This window comes from Poecilia reticulata, linkage group LG1, assembly GCF_000633615.1.
Source record: "Poecilia reticulata strain Guanapo linkage group LG1, Guppy_female_1.0+MT, whole genome shotgun sequence".
NCBI classification, from domain to species: Eukaryota; Metazoa; Chordata; class Actinopteri; order Cyprinodontiformes; family Poeciliidae; genus Poecilia; species Poecilia reticulata.
The window spans coordinates 9415419-9437304 of record NC_024331.1 but is presented as its reverse complement, the minus strand read 5'-3'; the positions used below and the strand labels follow the sequence as shown (position 1 = coordinate 9437304).

The 21886-nt window shown below is 40.2% G+C and overlaps 1 protein-coding gene across 4 annotated transcripts; it reads left to right on the top strand.

Annotated features, from left to right (window-relative positions):
- Nucleotides 1–21262, top strand: dnm2b (dynamin 2b). 4 transcript variants are annotated; one of them, XM_008405149.2, is made up of 20 exons: nucleotides 1–437; nucleotides 3704–3777; nucleotides 4277–4426; nucleotides 4520–4723; nucleotides 5758–5856; nucleotides 5996–6156; nucleotides 6834–6976; nucleotides 7060–7195; nucleotides 7372–7439; nucleotides 11312–11450; nucleotides 12557–12643; nucleotides 13331–13401; nucleotides 15175–15229; nucleotides 16662–16772; nucleotides 16851–16960; nucleotides 17039–17150; nucleotides 17288–17455; nucleotides 18260–18486; nucleotides 19165–19401; nucleotides 20410–21262. In XM_008405149.2, exons 1-20 carry the CDS (start codon nucleotides 277–279, stop codon nucleotides 20474–20476), a joined length of 2580 nt encoding a protein of 859 aa, XP_008403371.1. In that variant the 5' UTR covers nucleotides 1–276; the 3' UTR covers nucleotides 20477–21262. The 4 variants fall into 4 exon arrangements, with proteins under 4 accessions (XP_008403371.1, XP_008403213.1, XP_008403289.1 ...); XM_008404991.2 differs by having other exon boundaries at nucleotides 2–437; nucleotides 20407–21262; XM_008405067.2 differs by lacking the exon at nucleotides 11312–11450 and adding an exon at nucleotides 9011–9149 and having other exon boundaries at nucleotides 2–437.
- The last annotated feature ends 624 nt before the right edge of the window (nucleotides 21263–21886 follow it).

The following is a 21886-nucleotide window of genomic DNA, read 5'->3' as shown; positions in this document are numbered from 1 at the left end:
CGCCTGACCGGATGATGACAGAAGTTTTCACTGGAAGCCAGTTACTTTTATTATACACTGACCCGTTAACTAGCTGACAAGTTCACTGAATTTAGCCTTTTCCGTCTTTTTTACCTCAATAAATAAAAAGAAGTAGAAGACAGACGTTCAAAAAGAAGCAGTGGCAGGCTGCTGAGCCATTTGGAAACTTTTTTTCCCTCCCTTTGGAAGAGCGAACCATAATTTGACTAGCGAGGTGTCCGTGATAAAGCCCGCAGGGCTCACCGAGGCACCGCTATGGGAAACCGGGGGATGGAGGACCTCATTCCCCTCATCAACAAGCTGCAGGACGCCTTCAGCTCCATCGGCCAGAGCTGCAACTTGGACCTGCCGCAGATAGCTGTGGTCGGCGGGCAGAGCGCAGGGAAAAGCTCCGTGTTGGAGAATTTCGTTGGAAGGTTGTACAGCCCGTGTCTGCTCTTCCATTTTATCTCCTTGCTTTTAGACCGAGTTTAGCTACTGTTAGTATCTCATGAACACTTGCGTTAAAAAATATATATTAAAAAAACTCGCCAGCTAAGCAGTTGTTTCGGCGCCCAGTGTGTCGGTTCCTCCCAGTTTATAAAATTGGTTTCCCCCAAAACTGATTCTTTCCATTCTTGAGCTATTCACAGTCCATTCCTACGTAGCTTGCGTATAAAAAAAACAGATGTTTGACAGGCAACATAATTTCTGTAAAATTATTGTAAAATACATCGAAATTCGCTTTATTCAGGCACTAAAAGTAGGTGGAAAAGTGACTGTGAGTGTATGACTAATCTAATGCTGTCAGCAGGGCCTGCTATCAGCCATGTCCTGTCAAACATTCACAAAGCCTGCTTTATCATTAGATTGCCTGGCTGTAAACACAGACCTCACGTCACATAGGTCACTTTGAATTTTAAGGGTGTGGCAGAAAAAGGTTAGTTTGTAGATTTCCTGAGGTCACTGGCAGATATAATAGCTTATCATCCAGCCACACAGGAATTGAAACAGGAGCTTCACCCTTTGCATAATCTCGTGTTTATGTGTGGAGCTGATTTAAGAAAATCCTAAATCCCCTTTTCTGTGGACATAGTTAGAGAAATTGGTATAAATGGTGAGAAAACATCTGTTTATGATAATATTTAATTGCTTTAAATCTGCTGAAGATTGGTGCATCCGCATAGTTTTTCTAAACCTCAGCTAAAGTGCAATGTGTGTGTGGTAGTGAAAGTAGATTAGACGGCCACGTCTCCGCGTTTTTTTTTTTTTTCCTGTCGCCTTTTGTTTGTGAGCCCCGCAGCAGCCGCACAGGGAGACAGTGGAGGCATTGATGTGTCTGTGCCCGGGTCGTCAGTCATGTCACCAGCTGCACCGTCATGCGTACATGACACACTGGGTACCAGATACCCACAAAGCTGCTGGCTGTTCCCATGTTCGGTAATCATGCAGGGACGCTTTGGCAGGCTTTTGACTCCACTGTGTTAGTTTTTAAATTAAATGTCTCTTGGTTCATGATCGGTCCAAATAAGCTGTTCTCCTCATTTGTAATGGACAGAGCCTTGCAAAGGATGTTCGACCTTAACCCTTTGAGTCGTCCACATTTGGTCATTAGTGTTTTCTGCTGCACACAAATGAAGTTAATGTGGGATGCATTTGTATTCAGTCGCCCTGAGTCACTGATTTGTAGACCTGCATTTAGTTGCAACTACAGCTGCATGTTTTTTGTCTTCCCTTTCTAGTTTTGGACCTGACAGGTTTACCGCTTTTTTCTTTTTGCAAAATAGTTGAATCAGATTGGATTTCCAAATGGATTTAGGTCTTGACTTTGACTGGGCCATTCTATAACCTGGAGTTTTGGTCTTATCTGACTTATCAAACTGTCCACATGACTCACTTCTTGCTACTTAGCCTTTAAAATGTGAAATAGATCACTTTTTATCGTTCTTCCAGAAATAGCAGTCAATAAAAGACATTTCTGACTGATTCTGACCAGAATAATGATTCATGATCTGAACTGGTCTTGTTCATATTTTATGCTACAGCGGCATAAGCGATGGAGGAAACAGGATGGAAATCAAAGTTGTGCAACATCCTAACTGCTCAGTCAGCGCTGAACTTCAGGAGCAGAGGGAACATAAACGTCTTCCAGTTTTGACCTCAGTGCATACAGTATATGAAGGTTTTTTTTTTACTGTTTGCTCTGGTTGCTGTCTTTTGAATAAAATGCTGAGTCTCCCTGCTGACCTGACAGCCAGACGGACAGAAAAACAGACATATTCTCCTCGATTGCAGAGATGTGGGGGCACTGACCTGGAAATGATCGCGATTGTATTGAGCAGAAGTTTCCATTCCGATGAGCATGTGTGCAAAGAGAAGAGGGAACACAGGCAGATGCTTCAGCTTTATTTAGACCGTTTTAGTTTTCAGCGAATTTCATTTAAAGTCACTTAAGAAGACAGAAGCAAGTCAAGCTCACGTGGAGATATGCAGTACAATTTGGTCCTGATTAAGTCATTCAAATCAATCTCGGTCACTGCAGTAAAACTAGGACTGAGCGATGGGGCTTGGATCTAAAATCTCATTTATGATTTCAGGCTGTTTTTGTTCTCGCCTTATTCTCTTAAAGAAATTACAAATGGCAGAAAACATTTTCAAAAAGTGGCTTTTATTTCAATCGTGACAGAGTCTTAGAGTCAGGATACAAGAATTTTTTGTGTTTAATTACGGGAACACAGTCATAATTTTAGCAGAATAAAGACAAAATTTGATCAGAAAAACATCTTAAAATTGAGAACAAAGCTATTTTTTTGTGTTGTGTTACTACGACTGTACTCTTGTAATATCTTCACTTTATTCTTGTAATGGAAAAAGAAAAATATCATAGCCTGACCGTTGTGTTTGTTGTAGAGCTGACCTGAACTCAGAGTCCAAATAAGCAGAATCTGTAAAACTGGCTCATCAAACAAGATGGCGGCTCTTGGTGTGTCGACATCACTCTGAAATATGGAAGCAAAAGGAATGCATTGGTGGGAAACAAAAAAATCAAGATTTTCCATAAATTAAATCTTCAAAAACCAAAAACCCAGTCATAGACGCAATTCAGTCCAAACGTCATAAAACACAAACTCAGTTGATCCTTTTATGCAAATTAGGGAAAAAGTCATCAAGGTAAAGGAGCCCGGAAGATTACCTTGAGTCAATGATTTTGCAATAGTTAAGCATGTGGTGACCATGGAAAGGAACAAACCTTAGCAGGACGAAACCTCCAGCAGAACCGTCCTCAGGATTAGCGGCCATGATGGCGGACTGGGAGGATGGAAAGAGATTAAATGCAGAATCACAAAGAGTCCATAGAACGATTCGCCACAATAAATGTTCCTTACAGACTCCATCCAGGACAGAGACGCAGCTAGTCAGAGAAACACTGAGCCAGGGGAGCTTTCTATGTAAACGAAAAGAGTTCACCAGGTTAGAGGCAGCAATAGGTTGGCAATGGTTTCCTCCAGAAAGGGAACACAGCTGAACACAATGGCGCTATGATATAAGTACCTTCTGCAAAAACACAAAAAACAAAAACAAGAACCCTGCAGCTTCCATCTTACAGTTCTGTTTAAGAATAAAGGATCAACCTGTAAATGTTCTTCCTTACTTTTTGTTTCCAGAAACTAAACTCATATTCTTTTTTGTTTTTGTCTGACAGAGACTTTTTACCCAGAGGATCCGGCATCGTCACCCGCCGTCCGCTCATCCTCCAGCTGGTTAACAATAAAGCAGGTAAAGCACAAAACTTTAGGTTTACTTTAAAACGTAAATAGCAGCAGTAAACTAGAATTTAAATCCTGAATCTATTGAAAAATTGTTCCATCGCTACATCCGTGTTATCTGATACCAATTTGGATTATTCTTTTACTTTTTGCCTTTAGCGGCTGTGCATTTAATCAAATTTATTGTTCTGTCTTTTGTATAATCATCATAGAATAACTGAAATAGTTTTTTTTTAGTAATAATCTAAAAAAAWKKWAWWWKKYMAAAAATATAAAAAGATTAATGGAAGCTGCATCAAATTAGGTCAAAATAAGAATTCACAACATTCTTATTTAAATTATTTATCTTGTAATTTATCATTATTATTGTTAAAATACTTTTTTTTTTACATATGATTTTTCTTTGATTCTCTTTCTGTAGTAATGGCTGCTATATTCTGCACATTTTTTTGTCTTTGATTTTACTTATATTTTGCGTCAGTCATCTACATCACTTGTTTATTCTGTAGAGTATGCAGAGTTCCTGCACTGTAAGGGACGCAAGTTTGTGGACTTTGACGAGGTCCGTATGGAGATCGAAGCAGAGACCGACCGGATCACCGGGTCAAACAAAGGGATCTCCCCCGTCCCCATCAACCTCCGCGTCTACTCCCCGAACGGTACCGGATCCACACGTTGAAACCGTGACTCCATCTATTTGAACTTCCCCCAGCTGACTTCAACCTTCCTTTTGTCTTCCTCTCTCGGCTCAGTGTTGAACCTGACCCTGATTGACCTGCCGGGGATGACCAAGGTCGCCGTGGGCGACCAGCCTCCGGACATCGAGCACCAGATCAGAGACATGCTGCTGCAGTTCATCGTCAAGGAGAGCTGCCTGATCCTGGCCGTCACTCCGGCCAACACAGACCTGGCAAACTCAGATGCTCTCAAAATTGCCAAGGAGGTGGACCCGCAAGGTGAGGCCGTCCCTTCAGACCTGGATCCTTAAAAATTCAAATTAAAGACTTAAATTGTCTTAAATTCATTTAAAAGGTAAGTTGGCATTAAATTTGTTCATCAGAGTCTTACGTTTGGTCTTAGTAGGACTTTTGTCAGGCAAAAGGTTGGCTCACGTGCAGATATCTTCATTATAACCTGCAACTCATTGTCACAGTAGCTTTTCTTGTGTCTGTCATGGATAAGTGCAAATTTTTCTCCAGTTGTTTGGTTGTATGATTTCTCTGGGTACTCCGGTTTCCTCCCACAGTCCAAAAACATGACTGTCAGGTTAATTGGCCTCTCCAAATTGTCCCTAGCTGTGTGTGTGTGTGTGCATGGTTGTTTGTCCTGTYTGTCTCTGTGTTGCCCTGCGACAGACTGAAGACCCGTCCAGGGTGACCCAGCCTCTCGCCCAGAACGTTAGCTGGAGATAGRCACCAGCAACCCTCCCGACCCCACAAAGGGACAAGGGTGTAAAGAAAATGGATGGATGGATGAAGTTTGTACATTTCTTTGGACGTAAAGTTCTTAAATTCCATTCATCCTGGTCTTAAATTTGGTCTTAAATTTGGTCCATTCATCCTGGTCTTAAAATGTCTTAAATTTGAGTTGGTGAAACATGTAGAAACCCGGTCGTTATTCAGTCTGACTTTAACTTGGTTTAGCACTGAATAAAATGAACATGCTCCTTGCTCTTAGCTTCCTCTCACTTCCTCCCTTCCGCTCTCTTGTCATTCATTGCCTCACTAATAAAGCTGGATTGTGGTTTTAATTAACTATTTAATTATTCAAAGATTTCCTGGTAGCCAAGGGGAAGCAAGTAGATATCAAGTTAGTGGATTAGTTCTATCTTTAGCTCTTTATCTATCAAACCGTGATGATATCATCAGTGAGTTGGCTGTTTAATAGATTGTAGCAACGTGTTGTATGTATGACAATCAGAAGGAGTTTTCAGGTAAAATTAGCGCCAGGTATAATTTTAAGACCATCATCGTGACACTTTTGCGTTTAGGGCTGCGGACGATTGGCGTGATCACGAAGCTGGACCTGATGGACGAGGGGACGGACGCACGAGACATCCTGGAAAACAAACTGCTGCCACTTCGCAGAGGTAACTCTGCACACCTGATTTTTCTCAGAGTTGCCAGTCTCTCTCAGTCTGGCTCTGGGCAAATGTTAGAAATGTTCCAATCTGAGTCAGATGCAGTTCACTCCTTCACTGTAAGATCTGACTTTTATTTTTTTATCAGGCTACATCGGGGTGGTGAACCGCAGTCAGAAGGACATTGATGGAAAGAAAGATATCCGCGCTGCTTTGGCGGCTGAGAGGAAGTTCTTCCTGTCTCACCCCGCATACAGACACATCGCCGAACGCATGGGCACCCCGCACCTGCAGAAGTCCCTCAACCAGGTCAGACCCGCCCCGGATTAAACACTGTCATGTCGTTTGACTTGAAAGCGTTGCCTGGGAGACGCGTCACACCCAACCAAACCATGTTCTGGTACATTTTGTTCAGTTCAGTAAAAGGAACGTGAATATTTATATCCAAGATTCTTTGGAGTCTCTATATTGTGGGCAGGAGGGATCTCTTGTAGCAGTCTGTATTGCAGCCAATCTGAAAAAGCTCCTTTCTGAAGGCTGGTCTTTCACTGAATCATCTTTGTTACATAATGAGCTCCAGAGGTTCTTCGCTTTCTTCCATTCCAAGTTGAAAAACGAAGTTCAGTACATCGTCTAATTACTATTATCAGCAAAGTCTAGTAACAGTTTATTTCCTACCAGTTTGCACATTTAGCAACTTTAGCAAACAGCTGCTGCTCAGTAATTTGTGTAACATGCTTAACACTAACCATTAAAGTTTCAAGTAAACAGTTTAATACTGAAGCCTTCATCATGTTAAACACCCGACAAACATATCAGGTTTCAAGGTTGCCTTTGGTGAAAACAAAACCATCCTTCTGAACGTTTTTAATTTTTTTCTTCTTTTCTTAAGTCGGACCTCGTAAATTTTGACTTCCGAGAATTTAAGATGGAGTTTCCACTTAAATTAGATGGAGACAATATTTATTTTTTCTTTCTTTCTCCAGCAACTCACCAACCACATCCGCGACACGTTGCCGGGGTTACGTAGCAAGCTGCAGAGCCAGATGCTGTCGCTGGAGAAAGAAGTGGAGGAGTACAAGAACTTCCGGCCCGACGACCCGACCCGGAAGACCAAAGCCCTGCTCCAGTTCGTACCAACACGGACATAAACGGACATAAACGAAACGTGTTTGGACTCTTTGGCTAAGCTAACGCTGCGTGAATCTGCAGGATGGTGCAGCAGTTCGGTGTGGACTTTGAGAAGTGCATCGAAGGGTCCGGAGACCAGGTGGACACCTCCAACCTGTCCGGCGGAGCGAAGATCAACCGGATCTTTCACGAGCGTTTTCCATTCGAGCTGGTGAAGGTAATTTTGGAGATTTCTCACTGACAAGTTTCCAATCTGCAGTGGGATTTAAGGGCAGACTTTCTTTCTGACTAAAAATGAAAATGTTTTGCATGTAAGGTTTTTCCTGCTTGTCAATTAAAACTAATTAAGTTCTTTGACGACAAGTAAAATGTGACACGACTTTTATGTCTCAGATGGAGTTTGATGAGAAGGAGCTTCGCAAAGAAATCAGTTACGCCATCAAGAACATCCATGGAGTCAGGCAAGTTCAGCCAGCATGCTAAAAAAACTACTCCACGTTTTAGTTCCTACCCTTCTGTCAGCTGTCCATCTTACACCATTCTCATCTTTTTCTGTTTTCATCATCACTTTCTAAAATCTCATGTCCAGAAATTGTTTCCAATATACAGCAAACCCAAATCTTCTCATTTGCTAATTAATTTATGTTTTTGAGAAAGAAAGAGAAGAAAATGATTTTTTTTCTAAGTATTGTTTTCACCTCTATTGTATTTAAACTTTTCAAACTTTAATTTGAAGCCAGAAATGACCTCAGGTTAATTGCTTCTTTCTACAATTTCTAGCCACATTTCACCTGTGTTTAGATATTTCGATCCTTTCTACTTGCAGTTTGTACTTATAACAAAAACATTCATTAAATGCTCAGATATAATTAAATACTGTTAGATTTTTTTCTAAAACCTAATTGTTTTGGCTTTGATCCCTTAATGTACCTGCTGAATATTATGACGTATAATCTCTGAACATAAGAAAAGGGATTTCCTACTGGGAGATATTACTTACTGTAGTCACATAACTCAACTTTCTGACAGTAGGCGATGAGCGGAGCGTTGAAAATAACTTTCCATCACCTGTCAGGTACATCTGACGGACGGTTTGTACGAAACATTCTCATATCAAAGATATAGTGTGAGATGACCAACACTCGCCAGAAAATCACACAAAATAGGAAGATAAATGTTCATTATTGTGTTGCATATCTATATTTGAATGTGTTTGTTTATCTTTTCTAAACATGACAATATTAATCAGTGGAGACACTGATATTTATTGTGTGTTGTTTAGTAAGTGTGACAGCACACATAAGTTTAATAAAGTCAGGAAGTGGATGTTTCTTCTCATTTGATCTGTAAATAGTATAATTTAATTTTTTTTTATAAGACTTTGTTTGTGTCAGTAGACTTGGCCTTGAATTACTGGAAAAGTAGAGATAAAACAGAAAATAAGTAAAATGTTATGCACTTTTCTGTTCTACAGTAGAAATGCTTCAGATTAGAGTCATTAGTGTGAAGTTGTTTTCCTCCACTAATGTTAAAAGATAAGCATCTCTTATTCAAGTAAAGTATCTCCATTTATCTACATTTACTAAACAAAGGTAATTCCATTAACATGTCTGAGTCCATTATTGCGTGATTATAATTGCATTAGCAATCCTAGTAACAATCAGGCTTTCATTCCAGTTAATACAAGAAAAGCACAGGCGCRCCCTCTTCTGGATGAAAGTGGTAATCACCTCTGGCCAATGCGGCTGAATGATTGCACAGATGAACTCTGACATCTGTGGCACAAACACATCTGTCACACTCTTTGACATAAACAAAATGGCCGCCTTAAGAGAAACCTTTCTGGAAATGAGGTTTATGTTTCTAACCTTCTGCTTGTCTGCCACATGGCTGCTTTGACTCCAGATTCTGTTTTTCTTCCCCTCCTCATTAGTTTTCTCCACAGCGTCTCGTCTGCTCATGTCTTCCCTGTCTTTGATTTTTTTATTTTTTCAGTCCTTGTGTCCATGTATCTTATCTGTATGTCCTTCAGGACAGGCCTGTTCACCCCAGACATGGCGTTTGAAGCCATTGTGAAAAAGCAGATCATTAAACTGAAAGAGCCCTGTCTGAAATGCATCGACCTGGTCATCCAGGAACTCATCAACACAGTCAGACAAAGCACTAATAAGGTATCGCTGCATGGCCGCCTGTCAGACTGTCGGACTGTCACGCCAGCGCACAGTCAGTGCAGCCAGGAGCCACATCTGTCCAGCGCTGTGTTTTTTATTTATTTATTTATCGTATGCTGTTTTTATGGACTGAGAAGAACAGCTTCTGAAAAAGAAGACAGGCAGTAGCAGCTTTAGGCCTTGAAATCCCTGCCAGTGAAAATAAAAATCACAAAACTACTAATTGATAAAATCCCACTCTGTGACAGAACATCTGCTTTTATTGAGCTAACCGTTTACCTCAAAAAATCCAATTGCTTCTCAAAGTCCATGTTAAACGGGTCAAATAAGATTTCTATATGAGGTTTCCGACAAGAACACAACAGTGATGGTATTAAATTTGGCTACAACTCAAGGAAAAACTGGTACTTAATGCCTACAATGTGGCCCTTACTTTAACCAATGAACTCTTTCTTTACAAGAATAAACTAATTACATGAAATGAACTTAAAGGTGAGCGAAACATTGCATTGCTGTTTTAATTTTGCCAAACCTTTACAAAGCCACAGAAAAATACGTGAAAACCATCAACTCTTTGTGTTTTTTTTCTAACTTTTATTCGCCGTTTAATGATTATTGCATTTGTTTAGCATAAATGCTGCCTCATACCTTCTAATTGTAGTCGACCATGACTTCTTGGGGGCTTTTTTTAGCCTCAGTGAGGAACAAAGCAGCTTGGTGAATTTAACCTGCAGCCAATCAGAAAGAGAAGCATGGCAAGTGACATTTCAAGTAATTATTTATATTTTAGAACAGTGACTGAAACATGTTACATTTTCTAGTAAAAAAGTGATTAAATAGTTATGATTAAAACATTTATTAGATTGAGTTAACATATTTTCCTAGCGCCCTCTAGTGGCTCCCGCTTTGAAAAACACTGTTCAATAACATCAAAGCAACTGAGATGAAACTTTTACTCAAAGATAAACTAGTGTGGGTATATTTATATACTTTGCCCAGATTGAATTTTATTTAATCCCAAATATAGTTAAACATTTCCTGATTCAATGTATTAAAAGGAATGCACTTTAAAAAAAATAATCTATTCAGCTGTTGAATAGAAAAATAACTCAAATTGTTTAAGAGAATTTGTAAATTTTTAAAAATCTACATGTCAGTAACTTCTAAATAATTTTGGGTTCAATTAATAACAGACTTGTTTCATGGATAAGCAGTGGCCATTTTTGTAAAATAAAAACTCTGACGTTGGCATCACGTCAAGCATTCACATTATAAACGATTTCACTTCGCCAGACTTCACTTTGACGAGAAATATTGATGAATATCGTGTCACGAGAGCTACACCGCCACAGGAAGATCATGTCAAGGCCTCAAACTTTGCATTTCATAACCCTAACCTTGAGAACTGCTGCACTAAATGACCAATATTTCACCCAATCTGACTGGAAATCACCAAGATGGTGTTCCACTTAATAGATAACAATTATTGCATCTTCCTTTTTGCACGGTTTTCCTTTTAACTCATGATTAGTGGGGAGGTGATGAGCTCCAGCAGTATTTTCGGTTCTGTTTGACCATCCATGTGCAGAATGTGTAGCCGTCTTCGGACGGGTTTGGTGTCCTGGCTGGACTGCGGTGCGGTGGAACGCTGCCTGCTAGATGCTGCGTGCTTACAAGCAGATGTGAAATGTTTCTGTGCTGGTTCATTGCAAAACAAGCTGCAGGCCTCATTTGAACTTTTTTTTTCCAGGTTTATTTTTTCTTTTCTGAAAGTTTTAAGTTGTCCATCACTTCTCTGTGTTTTCTTTCCAATCAGCCAAACTTCCTCTTAGTTTCTTTGAGGTGAACAATGAGTTCACCTCATTGTTTTTGGCTACACTTTCAGTGTGACAAAAAAGCTGTTTTTTGTCCCATAAAGCAGATTTAAGAACCTGCAGCTTGTTTTAGTCCTGAACATGAAGCAGAGCTAAACTAATTCCTGTTTTATCTCTCTTCACATGCCTCAATGCTCTATTTTTCCCCACAATATCCCATCCAACTATTCTTTTATCCAACTATTACTATTTTTTTCTCTCCCTTCTGTCCTACTATGACCCACGCTATGCTCACCTCATTCTTTTACCTGACACTGAAACTCCGACTCCCATGATGCCTCACCACAGGACAGGTCTCTTCACCCCAGACTTGGCTTTTGAGGCCATAGTGAAAAAGCAGGTCATTAAGCTGAAAGACCCCTGTCTGAAATGCGTAGACCTGGTCGTCACTGAGCTTGTCACCCTGATCAGGAAGTGCTCGGAGAAGGTAAATGTGAACAGAAGCAGAACGAGGAGTGAGAGGCAATAAGCGAAAAATCAAGAACTTTTAACGGACTAACCAGCCACCGTGATCGTTGTTGATCGGCACCTTTCACCACCACTCAACACCCATCCTGCCACTTCCCTCAATGTTGACCCTCGCTTATAAATCTAATGACCAACTCAATTTAAACGCAGCCCATCACCACACTGATCAGCTCTTTAACAAGTCCTCACCCCTTCCCGTTCTTAAATCAAACCCCACCCCGCACACGCAAATTTAGAAACCTCTCCCATACACTCTTCAGTCTTCCCATCTTCCTGAGCTCTCACCTTCCCCCTGATTTCCCTCCTGATTTATTGAGACTCACGTCAAGCTGATGGCGAACGTGTTGGTGCATGCAGTCCTGTTTGCGTCTGAACCATCTGTAAAATTGTCGCTTATCGGAAATGGTGCTTCCCACGTTGTACTAGGTGTGCAGCTTGTAATTACAGTGCCTTGCAGGGTTTTCAGTCCTCCAATTCCGTTTCCAATTCTGTCAACTTGACACAAACTTTAATCCACTTCGTTGGGGTTTTATGTGATCAACATAAAGTAGTGCGTATGTTACACCCTGGTACTGGCCTGGACTCAACTGGAACCAGGAGATATTAGGAAGAGACACTCAGACACAAAGCTTCATTTGGTAAAATATTTCATTTTCACTTGTTCTGGAATAAACACTTCTAAGAAGAATAACAAAAACAACAAAAAACCAAAGTAAATTCACAGTAAGTTAAACAAAGACTCCTCCTAATGAGAAATTGGTGCAGCGATTGCTGCGGCACCTCATATACAAAAGCTATTTATCAAGCAGCTGAAAATGTCATTTTCCTCCCACTTCATGATCATCCATTTCTGTGTTGGTGTGCTGCATTAAATCCCAATAAAACATCCAGAGGTTTGTGGTTCTAGTGTCACAAAATTTGAAAGACGTAAAGGAATATGAATATCTGAATATCTTTACAAGGCACTGTAGGAGCTCTGCATGATGTGCTGATGTGTAGCTGTGCAGCTTGGAATTTCTGCAGCTGTTTTTTTTTTTCATCCTGCACACACGTCGGTGTTCGCAGTTGGATTCGTACCCTCGACTGAGAGAAGAGACGGAGAGGATCGTCACCACTCACATCCGAGAGAGAGACAACAAGACCAAAGACCAGGTTGGCATTTGTTGGGAGCAAAAAGTTCCCCAGTATACTGGGATATATATATATATATATATATATATAAGTTATAAGGCTTATTAATAAGGTGGGATACCGTGCACCAACTGATAAACTCTTCATTCAAAGTAAAGTATTAAAATTTAAAGATATTGTTTATATAAAAATACTGGAAATAATGTATAAAGCATTGAACAAAAGTCTTCCTTCTGGTATTCAGAAATGATTTAAATTGAGAGAGAATAAATATAATTTGCGAGGTTTGTTTATATTTGAATGTGCAACAGAGAAGAGCCAGGTAAAGTCTAGATGTGTTTCAGTTATTGGTGTGAAACTGTGGAATGAACTGAATGATGATTTAAAGTTGTGTCCTTTCTTGGTGAGCTTTAAAAGAGCTCTAAAATATAAAATGATAACATCTTACGCTGTTATGTAGATTTATATATGCATTGTGAAGATATCTTGGTAGGTTGTTGGGTATAAAATAGGGTAGGCAAGAATAGGCTTGGCTTCAGCCTATTCCTTTTTTGTTAAATTATGGGTTTTTTATTGTTTTTTTTTTTTTGTTTACTGTGTTTAATGTGGACAATTTACCAAAATAAAGTGATTGATTGATTGATTGATATTGTAGTTTTGCTTTGTTTGTGCAGATAATGCAGCATTGTGTTGTATTTTGCCTCTCAGGTGCTGCTGCTGATTGACATCGAGCTCTCCTACATCAACACCAACCATGAAGACTTCATCGGGTTTGCAAAGTAAGATAAACTTCTGATGCAGATTAATGGGGACTCTTACTGGGAATCTGCAGATAATTATCAGGGACTAAAATCTGGCTCGACTGTTCTGATTGGCTGTTAGCATAGATTTGGTCAGCAGGTGTCTGTAAAACTTTCAAGGATGATGTCGCCTCAAAGTTCATGGTGRATGTTTGAGAGGCTTTGCGGTGTTCAGCCAACGTTCTTTCTTTAAAGTAAATTCATCACTTCTAATGACGTGGGTCCAAAAACTTCTCCAAAAACCTATTTTGAACATGTATATATCCGTGCAACAAATAAAACTGATTATTTACATTTAAAACACATTTGATCTTACTTTATCAAAATTGGATGACCCATTTCAATAAATAATCAAAGTCAGTTATGCTTTTGGATGATTTTGGTATCTCATTGTATTACTGTAAGGTTTAAGAGCTTTTCTGAAAATAAAACACATGAAAATAAAATTGAACCTCAAGTACAGATTTTCACATTGCAAGACTAATGTTTAAACCACAAAGTGTAACTGATGTCTGCATAGGAAAATATACAGAATGTTTACATTATTTATACTTAATAGAGTACCTGAGTTTTAAAACTTTAGAATAAATGTATAAGGAATAAAACATTCATCCATGCTCTTTTAGTCCTTTGGGGACTAATACGGATAAAATAATTGATGAAATATACTATTGTCATAACTGAACCAGCCACAACAATGCTAAATTATGCAATAACTTAAAAAGAACTTAAAAAGAATAAACAAAATGTTAGTAAAAAAAAGAAATATCATATTTTATACAGCTACTTTTTTCCCATGCTTTGAACCATGCGGCTTATAGCCCATTGCAGCTTTTCTGTGGATTTTTCTTCAACCACCAGCGGGGGCTCTTTAGCAGGAAGTGAATCATCCATCCATCCATCCACTTTCTTTACACCCTTGTCCCTTAGTGGGGTCGGGAGGTGCTGGTGCCCATCTCCAGCTAACGTTCCAGGTGAGAGGCTGGGTCACCCTGGACAGGTAGCCAATCTGTCGCAGGGCAACACAGAGACAGACAGGACACACAACCATACACACACACACTCACATCTAGGGACGATTTAGACCAATTAACCTGACAGTCATGTTTTTGGACTTATGGGTGGAAACTGGAGTACCCGGAGAAAACCCATGCATGCACAGGGAAAACATGTAAACTCCATGCAGAAAGACCAGGGCTGGGAATCGAACCCAGAACCTTCTTGCTGCAAGGCAACAGCTCTACCAACTGCGCCACTGTGCAGCCCRGAAGTGAATCATTGGAAGTCAAAATTGGAAATCAAAAAAGAAAGTGCTGATCTTCATTTAGAACAAGCACATGCTAGCATCAGGCACGACGGAGAAATTTTCTCAAACTCATACCCCCTCGTCATGGAAACAACACGAAGAAGTTCACATGATACCGCTTTTAAGCTAAAGGCTATCGATCTGATAGTACAGATCGATAGCCGCTGCACGTAAACTCAGCGTGAACAAATCCATGGTTCGGCGCAGGAGACGCAGAGCTGCGTCTGTAATAGCAGATTTAGTGGAAAACCGAGAGCGGCGGAGATACCAGCGGCTTATAGCCCGGTGCGGTTTATATATGTACTTTTCCAGTTTTTTAAAAACCTTTGTAGATGCGGCTTATAGTGAGGTGCGCTATATAGTCCGGAAAATACGGTATTCTAGACCCTTCATAGTTGCCAGTTTTTAAAGCTGAGCTGATTTTATTGAACGTCTCTGTCCTGCAGCGCCCAGCAGAGGACCGCTGCCAACGCCACCAAGAAGAGAGTCATGCCCAACCAGGTAGGCCAGCTCTCTTACCTCACTGCAATGTTTTGTTTTTCCGCTGTTATTGTTCATCTTTCCATGATACTACCTGGGCACTACTGGCTCTTTGTTCCTCTCTTCCTCCTTCTAAACCGCTCACTGGAGATTCTAGTAAAGCACCTTGCCCCCAGTTCCTCTTTAGGTGGGTGGGGGCAGCCGCTGCTCGCTCAGGCCGTGACGAAAAATATTTTTTCATGTCTGACAGGGAAGAGGGAAGTGAGAATTACGCACACTTACTTATGAGAACTCACAGGTCAGCTTTTAAGTGTAAACATGTGACATCACAGCTTCTCTGTGAAGCTCCTATGGGTTTTTCTGAACTTTTAAGAATTTTGATCTGCAACTATTTATGGATGACGGTGAAAATAGAAGACATACAGGAAAGCTAGGATTAATTGTTGCAGATTTACAGGCAGTAGGTGGTGAGATTTATCTGTAAAACTCTGCAACCCATTACATCATAAGGCTGGAGTAGTTTTCCTCTGGTCATCTGATCTGCGAAAAACACTTAAAAATAAATCGACTGTCGGATCACAATTTGAAATGCTGAGTACTGATTTATTGAAGAAACACAGAGACATTTTCCAACTCTACACTATGCTAGATGTCAAAAACAACCTAAAATGTCTTGCAGCATGGCTGCCATGAAGATTATTTTCTCCAATTTAATCTGTAGCTCTGCAAATAAAACTCAGTCCACCATGTTAGTCAGAGTGCTGCATTTCTGTGGTACATTTTTATGTATTTCTTTAAAGCTGCAGTAGGTTACTTTATAAACAATGTTTTTTTTTTTCGTATTTGTTTTACTGTCTATCATTTTTGTGTAGGCGCTGCTAAATGCTAATGGCGGAAAAGCAACTTAACGTTACAGGAAAACCGTTTAGCTGTTGTCATTGGTTGCTATGCTAACTAGCCTGAGCATTCATAGCAGGCTCCGCTGTGAGCAAGGGGCTGTATCGCAGCAGAGAGCAAATGGCAGCGTGTGACCGGCGTGTACATGAGCTTGATTGACAGCGATAAGACCCTCCTCCTTGCTCTCTAATTGGTTGTTTTTGACCATGCAGAGTATTTCTCCAGTGACTGTAGGACTGGAAGGAAGCAGAGAAGCTTGATTTGTTTATTTTTTTCATATATTATCTGTCTCAAAGCATAGTGTCGCAGTATATCGTTATGACAGTTTGAACAAATACATGAAAAACATATTTCTTCATAAAAGTTACGTACTGMAGATTTAAAGTTACCAATGTTAACTTGGAGACAACAGCGAATAGAAGAACTGTAGCAACTCAAATATCAAATTGAAGCACCAAGCTCTCTCGGCTGTGCTGCATTTTCATTTGCTTGTAGCGTTCTGCCTCCTCTCTTAGGATGAGCTTTAAAACACCAGGTGTTTCTCTGAACCGTTCAGGTGATCCGCAGAGGCTGGCTCACCATCAACATCAGCATCATGAAGGGCGGATCCAAGGACTACTGGTTCGTCCTGACCGCCGAGTCTCTCTCCTGGTACAAAGACGAGGAGGTAATCGTGCAGAAACGACAGGAAATGATGATGTAGCTGTCAGTCTCTGGCAAAACGTCACACAGAGTGTTTCATCAGGAGAAAGAGAAGAAGTTTATGCTGCCTCTCGACAATCTGAAGCTGAGGGACGTGGAAAAGGGCTTCATGTCCAGCAAGCACGTCTTCGCCATCTTTAACACCGAACAAAGGTGCTGACATCTTTTGTTTTTTGTTTTGTAAAACTCGTTGGATTTGAAGCTTTATGTTTCGGCTCTGTTGGTTTACAGGAACGTGTACAAAGACCTGCGTCAGATCGAGCTGGCCTGCGACACCCAGGAAGACGTGGACAGCTGGAAGGCCTCCTTCCTCAGAGCCGGTGTTTACCCAGAGAAAGACCAGGTGCACAAGAGATTACCGCTGACTAGACGTCCCCTGTTCAGTTTTCAGACTCACTGCAAGCAAAGGCTCTCTTTTGACTTTCCAAAAAACGTTTCCTTTGCGTGGCTGACGTGATGTCCGCTTCTGGTGTCCCTCAGCACGAGAACGAGGACGCCATGATTCCCGGGGACACGGTCTCTATGGACCCACAGCTGGAGCGCCAGGTGGAGACCATCCGCAACCTGGTGGACTCGTACATCAGCATCGTCAACAAGTCCATCAGGGACCTCATGCCCAAGACCATCATGCACCTCATGATCAACAACGTACGTCCCGGGTTTTCTTTCCACGTAAAGTTGAGCATTTCTGCTACCAGCTGGTTCTGCTTGGTGCGTTTTAAACGGGTTTCGAGGAAAACGTCACAGTGAGGCCAAACACAGACACACACAAGCAAACGCACTCGGTTTCTGTTTTCTTCACAAATTTTTACCAAACCCGGAGACGTTCATTGGGATTTCAATGTGTAAAACTCTTTTAAGTGCATTCAGCTATAATATTTATCAACTGTATTTTGTCAACATGTTTAAAAAAAATAGCTCTTAACAATTTTTGCTAATTTCTTGTCTTTGACAGGTGTTTTCACTTCTCTTTAGCTTCTACAGCAAATCAGATAATCCATTTATCTCATAGCATCAACACTGAAGGTTTGCAGAAAAAGCAAAATGCATTACTAGAGCTGGTGTGATTTGTTGTTTAAATCTGTTTTTGAGCGACTTTGATGTTTAAATGTGACAAACACAAGCTTAATAGGGCCAAACTAAAATATTTTCTTTTTTTTTAATTGCTAACATAAAGACAATAAAGTCTTAATATTAGTAGGGTAGATGCATTATTACCAGAAGAAAGTCATAAACTTCTGGGAATTATTGCTTTAATGATCTATCTAGAAGTAACGTGGCGTCTATTCGGTTCTTTCTTCAAACAAGTCGATTGCATGACAATTTGATGCTGTTGAGTTTGAAAATTAAACATGTCCTCATTTGTAAAAACCGACACCAAAGAATAACTTGGTGAGGTACTCGACGTTCCTCGCTTTAAATGTTTATTTAAATAAATGTTTCACGCTTTAGACGAAGGACTTCATCCACTCGGAGCTGCTGGCCTACCTGTACTCGGCCGGAGACCAGGGCAGCCTGATGGAGGAGTCGGCAGAGAAGGCTCAGAGGAGGGACGAGATGCTGAGGATGTACCACGCCCTGAAGGAGGCGCTCGTCATCATCGGAGACATCAGCACCACCACCGTCTCCACGCCGGTGCCGCCACCCGTAGACGACACTTGGATCGCCAAAGAACCGAGGTGACAAATGTTAGACAAATGAATGCGTGAAAAGTTTTAATACGTTTAACTTCAGACGGGTTTCAACCTGCTTCGTGGTCAAAGCGTCACCTGCAGTGGACGATGAGTCTCCAGATTAGACAAAAACAAACCTAAAAAAAACAAACAAACATTTATTTAGGAAATATTAGGTTATTGATAAAATACAAATTTCTGTTCCAACATGTTTTTATTTCTATGTGCTGCAATGCCTGAAGCAAAAACAATGCAGAGTAAAATGGTGATGAAATGTTTGCGTTTTCTTGTTTTTGTCATGTTTGCATACAACGTGCAGTGAAAAATGAATTATTTTCAACATTAAAAAAAATCTGAAGAGATTCAGGTGAGCATGATTAAAACTATATTAGTGTAAGTGTAAAAAGTGTGAATAAATTAAGTATTTATGTTTTAATTAAAAAAAATATGTGTAACAATTTTTTTTGTAAGATTTTTATTGTTTATTAATAATCTAAACAAGAGCAAACTGCCTTTGTCATAATGCATAATGTCCAACAGGGGGCACCAAAGAGCTGTCAGTTATGAGACCAGCAGCTTCTTCCTTTCTTTGCGATGCAGTTAAAAAATAAACGGCTTTGATTTGTTCAGATTATCCATGATGAACATGAAATGTTAAAAGCAACACCTGGCTCTTTGTTCCAGCCCTCCTGCGGCGTCCCGACCTCTCACGTCGACCGCACCCCCTCCCAACCGGCCCCCGGCAGCGAGGGGCCCCACCGCGGGTGCGCCTGCTCCTCTGAATCCGTCGCCGGCGTTCGGAGCGCCGCCCGTTCCGTCTCGTCCTGGCGCTCCTTCGCCGTACGATGCCAACTCGGCCATGCCCCTCATTCCCTCGAGGCCGCCCCGTGTGCCTCCAGCTCTGCCACCAGGAATTCCCAGGTAGATGGAAACACACACACACACACACACACTCCTACACATCCTTACGTGATTTAGAGCTTTGTTGTGACGTATCATGAGGACTTTTTGGCAGTTGGAGGGTCACTGCTTTCCTTTTTATGAGCTCATCTCACCTGTTTTCTTTCTTGGTACAAATGTAAATGTGGGAAATATTTTGTGATACTATTGATAAAAGTGACAAAAAGAGGAATTTATTCCTACTTTTTTAGGGGCACAGCAGTCATAGTATCACAAGCACACATACTGGAACTGAAAAATGTTCCCATTTGTAATTTATACGTGCCGTTTCTATCACTAAGCTTCACGCAGTTACGGAATTTAATCATATTTTCAAATCGATTGATACTTATTGACTCTTTCATTGAACAAACAGAAAATGGTAAAAACAACATTTCTAACAGCATGGGCAGTTTGGTTTCAAACATCATTAATTGAAATTTATCGTGACAACAGTAAGTCAAAACTCTTATCATGATAAGAAATTTATCACGATAAATGATTACTAATACAATAATTATGTCACCTGACCTGGTTTCATCATGCTGTGGTAGTTCAGGAAGTTCACTCAAATTCATTTTTTAACACATGGCACTGAATGTCAATCATAAAAAAAGCCAGACTCCCGTCTTCGAACATGTAAAATTAACATCAATGAGTAAAATGAGCATTAATGCATTTTTAAGGCTATATATATATATATTCATATTCTACACTAAATTATTATCAATTGCAGTTGCATGTTGTAACATTATCACACCGTAAATATAAAGGGTTCAGTTAAGCTCAGCTAATGACTATTAAAAGCCCAATGGGCTCATTGCATCATGTAAACATCTAGCTAAGGCTGTACAATCTGGGCTCTTTGGGGGGGTTTGTTTTGGTGCTTTGGGAGGAATCGCTGCATGACTAAATGGTAACATTTTCCCCTCGCATGTTTTTTTTTCCCCTTTCCCTTTTCCTCTCTTCCACCATTTTCTCCTGCAGCAGAAGACCACCGGCTGCACCCAACAGACCCACCATCATCCGCCCTTCAGAGCCCTCCCTGCTCGACTAGAAACTCCCTCAAACGTCATTTTGTTCTCCTTTTTTTCTCTCCATCTGGTCTCTCAGACCCTGTTTACACTTTTCTATCACTTACAAGCAGAAATGTTCTACTAAAAATAGTTTCTACTCTGTGATTACAAACTACTGTTATGCTCTTAGGTCTGTGCTTTTCAAAGGCATTTTTGTGTAGATATTTTTTTTTCTTCCTTTCAGCGACGACATGAAGGCAAAATGAAAAGATATAAATTTGATGACAAATTTTAAGCCTTCCTCAGAAACTTTGTAATAAAATCCATCTTAAAGCGGCGTATGATGTACAACTTTTTTTTTTAAATATGATGTAAGAGAAACGTTTGTTTGTGAGCTGAACACTTGCTAATGTTAAATCTGTAACATTGACACACTTAACAGCATTTAACAAAAATTATTCTCATGTTTGTTTTTTTTTCACTTAAGCTGATTTATAACATTCAGCTTCTTGACGGGTAGTTTTTTTTTTTTTCTTCTTAATAACACACTCCTGTTAGGTTTATTGTTTCTCCTTCTGTGGGAAACGCAAACCTAAATCAGAGATGGAAACCAGAAGGGAAGTGCTGACGTCTTACGTAACACTAATAACTACACAGATGTTGATGTAAGAATGTCCTGTGTCTGTGAGTTTCCACAAAGCTTACCGTCAATGGAAAACGTGTCACAACGTCTTTGAAATTTCATCAGAGCACAAAGCCATTTGTTAAATAAGTCTGAGAAACGTCACCTTTTATGTTTATGAATAAAACACAAATCGAGACCAAAAGCTCTGGTGGTTGGTGCTTCTTCTGGCTGCATGCCTTTTCTCGTGCTTCTGTTGTTTTTCACTCAAGATGATATGAGCAAACGCTTATGAAATATTGAATATGGTGCAAACCTTTAAGCAGCTGAGCAGAAGTGAAACATTTCCTCTGATGGAGTCGAGGTCCGTTTGGTTGGTGCTGCATGTTTAAAACGATGTGGAATCCTTAGAATGACTTGTTTTTAATACATTGGGATCAATGATCAATGCAAACGCACTCGGGAAAGATGTAGGGAATCTGGGATCAAACCACAGGAGGGAAACAAAACGGCAGTGATTTACCGGTAAGTAAGAAGCAGAAATAGAAGTTGCTGCATTCTTTACAAACCAAAACTTTTACTGTATAAATTAAATAATGCGTGGAGATTGAACTATACAAGTTCCTCCTGCAACCTTTTCAACCCAAAGAGCCGTTTTTTGACCTCAATCCAGAGAAACGAAACTAGTTTTGAGCTGCAAATGTTTAGATTTTTTTTTTTTTAGGTGCTGGAAAAAAGAAATCTTTAGTAGAGGAAATATGGAGTCATTTTTAAAGAGCTACGTTTTTATTTCAATTTTTAGGTTTTAGTATTCAGATAAACAACTTTT